Raw genomic sequence first — 8,040 nt, forward strand, 5'->3', positions numbered from 1 at the left:
TACTTGGGAGGCTGAGGCAGGAGACTCGCTTGAGCCCAGGAGTTGGAGGTTGCTGTGAGCTGTGATGCCACAGAACTCTACCCAGGGGGATAGCTTGAGGCTTGGTCTCAAAAAAAAAAAAAAAGAAAGAAAGAAAGAAAGAAATCCCCCACCCTTGATAATTGATCAGGTCTCTCATCCTTTACCATCCCCAAGTCTTCAGGTCCCAGGCTTTGGACTGGTACCAGGCAGTAGCCTGTTAGGAACTGGGCCACACAGCAGGAAGTGAGCAGTGGATGATTGAGTGAAACTTGATCTGTATTTATAGCCACTCCCCCTCACTTATATCACTGCCTGAGCTCTACCTCCTCTCAGATCCCACCTCCCACCCCCAGGCCCATGGAAAACTTCTCTTCCATGAAACCAGTCTCTGGTGCCAAAAAAGCTGGTGACCACTACTTACAGTGATATCTGATCACCCTGGCCTGTGTTCAGCAGGAATCCTGTTAGGTCAGTTTAGCCAGAGTCTCTTTTACCCTGTTCCTTGGCTGTAAATTCCCACTTGCTCATACTTTATTTACAGTTAAGCCTAATCTCCTCTCCCACTGCAGGACTCACCCATCACAGTAGGTATAGTGATGATCCTAATAGTTTTTCCTTCCATGCTTCGGCAAGTATCACCGAATAATTTTTTCCTTAACAGAACCTTAAAAATATTACTGCCTGATTTTGACTTTACTGGTCTAGGGCATGCTCTGGGCCTTAAGATTTAAAAAAAAGCCTTCCAGGTGATTTGAATAGGCAGCCAAGGTTGAGAGGCACTGATTTAGAGCCTTTAGGAAGAAAAGGAGGAAAACCCAATACAGACCAAGAAGGAACAGCCAATGAAGAAGGCAAAATGCCAGGACGGAGTAGTATCCCGTAAACTGTTTGGGGAAAAGGAATGATCAGTGATATCAAACTCTACGACAGATGGCCTAAGACTATTGAAATATTGGAAATTTGGGTGCTGCCTGTGGCTCAAAGGAGTAGGGCGCTGGCCCCATATGCCAGAGGTGGTGGGGTCAAACCCAGCCCTGGCCAAAAAAACAAAAACTGCAAAAAAAGAAATATTGAAAATTGAAAATTGTTGATGACCTTGACAAAAACAGTTCTTGAAGTGTTAGAGGTGAAACTGGTATGGATTCAAGAGCGAATAGTACACTCATGTGCTCACATGGAAGTAACACTCATAGGAAGTCAAGCAGGTGGGAGGGAGGAGGGGATAAGTAAATTTGTATCTAGAAGCACAGTGCATACTATCTGGGTGATGGGCACACATAACTTTGACTCAAACTGTACAAAAGCAATTTATGTAACCAAAACATTTATGCTCCTATAATATTCTTAAATAAAAAAAGAGACCACTGGGCTTGGCAACTATAATTCAGTAGTTAGGGCACCGGCCACATACACCAGGGCTGATGGGTTTGAACAGGCCTGGGTCTGCTAAATAAACAAAAAACAACAACAAAAATAGCCAGGCTTTGTGGTGGGCTCCTGTAATCCCTGGTACTTGGGAGGCTAAGCCAAGAGAATCGCTTGAGCCCAAGAGTTTGATGTTGCTCTGAGATATGACTCCATGGCACTCTACAAAGGGCAAAAAAGTGAGAACCTCGTCTAGAACCTGTGAGCTCAGGCAATCCACCTCCCTTGGCCAAGTGTTAGCAGTACAGGTGTGAGCCACCATGCCCTGCCTTTCAATGTTTTATCTTTATTTCCCTCCCCATGCTCTTACTTGTCTAATAGCTTCCCAAGGGCTCTTGAGTTAGGCAGTGGCCCTTGGACCATCCTTCCTCCTGGGCATAGTCCCTCCTGCCATGTAACTAGGACAAGTGGGAGCAGAAATCCAGCAGCATTGGCCTGCCCTCTGGGGACAGTAGGTGTTAGACTAGCTATTACCTTGACCCAGGGTACCTCCTCACATGGGGTGGGCTTTGGTTGTGGCAGTATTACCAACCTACACTTTAAAAAATGGGCCTTGGGATGGTGCCTGTGGCTCAAGGAGTAGGGTGCCAGCCCCATATACCAGGGGTGATGGCTTCAAGCCTGACCCCAGCCAAAACGGAAAACAGAACAAAACAAACAAAAAAAAAAACAAAAAAACAGGCCTTGGAGACAAAGATTGGCAAACACCTGACCCTTGGGCAGGGGACAGGGCTCCTCACCTGAGGACCCCAACCTTCTCCAGTCACTGCCCAGTGGCTGCTTTGCCTGTTTTCTGGGTGCATGGGTGGGTCCTCTGCATGTGGTAACATTATAGCCACCCTGGCATAATGTTGCCTGAGAATCCTAGCACTGGTCCTAGTGTCCATATCTAGTGGCTGGCAAAAAGTAACTTGTTGGCAACCAGTTTTGCTCCTGGATTTTTTGGTACTAGTGGCTTGAAATACAAAGTTCTTAAAGGATGGTTTTTCTGTGGCCTTTAAGTGTTGTTTTTAAATTATTATTCAGGACTGAATTGTATCATAAAATTTCCTTCTTTCAGAATGGTTTGTAACAAACCAATAAACTCTAGAATTACATGCTTAAAAAACCCAAAACCCAAAACAGACCAATAGGCAGAAGGAAAAAAACACCAAAACTATTATTTGTGGATGATATAATTTTACCACAAACAGAACAAAACCAAGAAATTAAGAACATACAATGAGGTGGCTTGTTATACAAATATATAATTAAAAATAATTTTCCTATTTAAGAGCAATAACTAGAAAAATATAATGGAAAAAGCTATTTACGATAACAAAATTGTCTGGAACTTAAGTGATAATTAGAAAAATTCACTTAGCAATATAATACTCTAATAAAAGGAAAAGCATGTTTCTAGATGGAAACAAAATCTGCAAAGTTAGTATTTCCCAAATAGTTTACAGAATTAACTCATTCAATCAAAATACCAATGTAAAACTTTGGGAAACCTAAAACAAATCAAGAGTCCCCAAGTCATATCATAGGATTGGTCCCATGAAGGCACTGCTGGCCTGGCCTTTAGGCAGAGAAGACAGGATGGTCTGAGTTATCAGGAGGCCAAAGACTAACAAAAGTCCACTATGATGAAGACACATGGCATTGTGTCTCTGAAGGCAACGTGAGCTAACCACTGGAAATTTAATTTGTAAATACAAAACACTTTGCCTTATGAGGTAGTGACCACCTCATTCTCAAGGGTCTGATGACTATGTAGAGGGCACTTAAACATATGGTAAGGTCATTGACCAGACATGGATCCAAGCAACTTTTTCTTGTCTCCAGGTCTGCCCCTCCTCTCCAAGCTCTTGAGGTTTCCTTCCCAGCATGTGAGATCCAGGCTTAGTCGAGGAACAAAATTCTGAAGAGCTTTTCTAGTAGTGGGGCTGGATGGACCAAACTTCTCAGCAAGGAGAGGCATGAGACAGCTGTTTGAGATTAACAGGTGAACAAATATAGCAAGAACAGTAAACACCTTTAAATTATGTTGTAAAAAGAATTTCTGTAAAAGTCATTTTCACCACAAATTATAAATGTTATTGAAATTGATCATTAGTTTAGACTACATACAAATAAAAGTGAGACATTCAATTGCTGTAGTTTTCCTATATTCCAAAGTAAACAATTCCTTTCAACCCTCAAGACTTAATGGGTATTCTGAGAGGAATATATGAATTGCTATTAGAAGCTGTTGGCTTAACAAATCAGTAGTTTGGTTCTTTCAGGAGAACACAGTTCCAGGTAAGGATCTTTGCATTATTTCTCAAGTATGAATTCCCATGGGGGAGGGGAGATGGATATATTTTCAGTAGATTAGAGTCACTCTGTTCACCTTGCAAGTAAACAGCCTCCAGACTCGTATTCAAAGTCTTTCTTGGGGGTAGGGATCTGTGATTTGTACATTCTTATACAATGTCACAAAGGAAAGTTCCTTAGTTCAAAAAGACTAGATGCTAACTGAGGTATAGCCCTTGAAGATGTTTCCTTCCCTGTGAATTTTCTAATAGTCTGAGGTTTCGGCCAAGATTGGTATTTACCCAATTTTGACTATAATGAGGTTTTCACATATCTGTATTTTTTTTTTAGGCAGCCTGGGAATTCAGAATTCCTTATGGAACTTTTCAGGTTCAGATAGGACCATAAGACCTTTCCTAACATCACTTCTGCTTTCGAGTCTTACATTTTGAGTGGGTTTTCTCATGCCGGGTACAGTTTGACAACCTACCAAATCTTCTCCCACATTTTTTGCAACCATATGGCCTCTCAGCCTCATGACTCTGCAGATGAAGCACAAATTCTTCATTTTGGGGGAAGGTTTTCCCACATTCTGGACACTTAAATATCTTCTCCCTTATGTGGATTCCTTCATGACGACTCCGATGAGAATTTTGACGAAAGTTTTTCCCACACTGAGAACAGGAATAAGGTTTCTCTCCTGTATGTATTCGCTCATGTTTATTGAGGTTTGTTTTATGATTGAAGCTTTTCCCACAGTGACTACAGTCATAGGGTTTTTCTCCAGTATGAGTCCGCTGGTGAGAAATAAGGTAAGAACTTTCATTAAACTGCTTCCCACACAGTGGACAAGTGTACCATCTCCTTGTTCTCCGATTTCGAGTAAGTGCAATAACATTGATATCCACATATTTTGAGAGTTCTTCTAGTGGAGTATCATTTTCAATGGTAACTAAAAGATTTCTCATTTTCCTTTTCTTTAAAACAGATGTGTTCAGTCTGTCTTCTTCCTGGCAGTCTGGAGGTTGCTCAGAGATCAAGGAATAATCCATTTCATCACAATCTAAAGACTTTTCTCCACTATCTTCATTCTCCACACATTCCTTCTGAAGATCATCACCCCCAGGATTAGTGTCATTTACTGTTGAAACAAAAAAAGAATAAATTTTGAGGAACATGACAAAACCAGGCAGGAAAAAACAACTTAGATTTCTCATAACATGATAACCTTGAAAGTCAGAAATCTGAGGACTGGACTACCACCATCATCAACATTCTTTTACACTTATTGAAAGTGGGATACATAACTGGTAAATGTTTCCATCCCCCATGCAAGTAACACAATCCTCTTTTTACTTTAAAAAAAAAAAAGAGGGATGTACTGAAAGATTTCACCTGTTTGCTTTCTCCATAGGCACCAATTACTAACAAGCACATACTGACCTGTACTCTGTATACAGCACTAAGCTAAGGAACTAGGGGTTAAAAAACATAAGTCATACAGGATACCATGATGCCACTGTCTTTAGGAGTCTAATAATTGAATGGTAAAACACACTGCTTACAGGTTTTCACTATATTAATGATATTATATCATTCAATAATAGTATGGTATCCTAGACAATGAAAAACTAGAAACAATTCAAATGACCAAAACTAAAGGCATAGCATAGTCACACAAAAGAATATTTGACCAGGCTAAGCGCTTGTTGCTCAGTGGCTAGGGTGCCAGCCACATACACCGAAGGTGGCAGGTTTGGGCCCAGGCTGGACCTGCCAAACAACAATAATGACTACAAACAAAAAATAGCCAGGCATTGTGGCGAGCACCTGTAGTCCCAGCTACTTGGGAGGCTGAGGCAAGAGAATCACTTAAGCCCAAGAGTTGGAGGTTACTGTGAGCTGTGACACCTATTGAGGGCACCAAAGTGAGACTCTGTTTCAAAAAAAAAATTTTTTTTTTTTGACCATAAAGAGATTTTATCAGACCGTATCTGATAAAATGAAACTATGGTATTAAAGTCAAGAGTGTTTTTTCTTTGGGGAGGAAGGTGAGTAGTGACCCTGTAGGAGGCACAAGAAGGATTTCTAGGGTGCCAGGGGTAGTTGATTTGGGGTGGTAGTTAGATGTGTGTGTACACTTTGTGAAGATCTGGGCTGTATGCTTATCTGTAGGCTTTTCTGTAGGTTATAATTTTTATTTGTATTTATTTTTGAGACAGGTCTCACTTTGTTGCCCTGGGTAGAGTGCTCTAGCATCATAGCTCACAGCAATCTGAGACTCTCAGGCTCAAGTGATCCTCTTGCCTCAGCCTCCTGAGTAGCTGGGACTATAGGCAAGTGCTACAGTGCCTGGCTATTTTTTAGAGACAGGGTTTTGCACTTGCTCAGGCTGCTCTCGAACTCGTGAGCTCCAGCAATCCACCCACCTTGGCCTCCCAGAGTGCTAGGAATATAGGCATGAGCGACTGTGCCTGGCCTAGGTTACAATTCTTTAAAACTTCGTATAAAATAGTAGATTATAAAGAGTAGGTAACACAGCAAAAAACAAGTATGCTGTAAACATACTTGTGTTTGTAAAAGGGATCACTCAATGCTGAAAGGCTAACTGAAAATAAAGGAAAGGGTTCAAATCAACCACTCAGACATGGGGCTGATCTTGAAGCTAAAATGTGAAATCTCTGTGGGACTTAGAAAGTTTCACACCAATAAATTTTTTCTCTTTTATTATTCTTTTAAATCACTTCCTTTGGAAATGAAGATGCTGGATTAAAGCACATACCAATTTTTATCACAGTTTTTTATTTTATTTAATTAATTAATTTATTTTTGGAGACAGAGCCTCAAGCTGTTGCCCTGGGTAGAGTGCCTTGGCATCACAACTCACAGCAACCTCCAACTTCTGGGCTCAAGTGAGTCTCTTGCCTCTGCCTCCCAAGTAGCAGGGACTACAGGCGCCTGCCACAACACCTGGCTATTTTTTTGTTGCAGTTTGGCTGGGGCCAGGTTCAAACTCGCCACCCTCAGTATATGGGGCCAGTGCCCTATTCACTGAGCCACAGGCACCGCCCTAAAAATTTTTTTTTAACTCTGTTTTTATAGTATAAATAAATTTAGAGACTATCAATATGATCCTCTAAAATTATACTGTAAAAGCAGTCAAAATTACTATGACCCATTTACAATCATTAGATTTAGAACATTACATTAGCCATTTAGAACTCTATTATTCAAAAATCTCTCAGGCCAAGCATGGCAGCTCACACCTGTAATCCTAACACTTTTGGAGGCTGAAGTGGGAGGCGTAATTAAGGTCAAGATGCCAGTCTGGGCAATAAAGCAAGACCCCATCTCCACAAAACATCAAAAAATTAGTTGGGGGCCGCGCCTGTAGCTCAGTGAGTAGGGCGCCGGCCCTATATACTGAGGGTGGCAGGTTCAAACCTGGCCCCAGACAAACTGCAACAACAAAAAAATAGCTGGGCATTGTGGCGGGCACCTGTAGTCCCAGCTACTCGAGAGGCTGAGGCAAGAGAATGGCCTAAGCCCAGGATTTGGAGGTTGCTGTGAGCTGTGATGCCACAGCACTCTACCAAGGGCAATAAAGTGAGCCTCTGCCTCTAAAAAAAAAAAATTAGCTGGGCATGTGGTACACATCTGCAGTCCAAGCTAACTTAAGAGGCTAAGGAAGGAGGATCACCTGAGCCTGGGATTTTGAGGCTGCAGTGAACTACGATGAGGCCACTGCACTGTTCAGAGCAACATCCTATCTCAAAAGAAAGAATAAATACAAATCTCTTATGCTTACCAATAAAACATTTTTTTTTACAATCCAGAAAGCTAACAAAAACATCTCTCATTTGCCCCTATTTAGTCATTCCAAATGAGAACTTTCATTATTTTGCATTTATCTACAAATGCTATTGTTATGTATTTATTCCCTATTTACTTTAAAACATCTAATAAGGTTTTAGTGGATCCTTTCCTAAGTACAAATATTTTGGTTCCCTCCCTTTCTAAAATTTATTCCTCTTCATTCCTTTTATAATCTTATTACTTTAGAAAATCTAGTTAATGGTATTACTAGTGGTATATCAGTTTTCTCCATTTTGTCTCAGTTTTAAGAAATTGCCGGCTCGGCGCCTGTGGCTCGACCGGCTAGGGCGCCAGCCATGTATACCTAAGGTGGCGGGTATACAGCCGGACCCGCCAAACAACGAAAGCTGCAACCAAAAAATAGCCAGGCGTTGTGGCGGGCACCTGTGGTCCCAGCTACTTGGGAGGCTGAGGCAGGAGACTCGCTTGAGCCCAGGAGTT

General features: G+C 41.5%; 1 protein-coding gene across 1 annotated transcript in view; it reads right to left on the reverse strand.

Moving 5' to 3' along the window:
* Positions 1-3,587: 3,587 nt before the first annotated feature.
* The window catches only part of ZNF200 (zinc finger protein 200), an 11,404-nt gene continuing 6,951 nt past the window's right edge, over positions 3,588-8,040 (reverse strand). Inside the window, exon 5 of the mRNA XM_003790823.3 lies at positions 3,588-4,864. Coding sequence (XP_003790871.1) covers positions 4,146-4,864 — 719 coding nt within the window. The 3' untranslated portion in view covers positions 3,588-4,145. The remainder of the gene's footprint in view (positions 4,865-8,040) is intronic.

Source organism: Otolemur garnettii, unplaced genomic scaffold (assembly GCF_000181295.1).
Source record: "Otolemur garnettii isolate 467f Iridium unplaced genomic scaffold, OtoGar3 scaffold00044, whole genome shotgun sequence".
Lineage (NCBI taxonomy): Eukaryota > Metazoa > Chordata > Mammalia > Primates > Galagidae > Otolemur > Otolemur garnettii.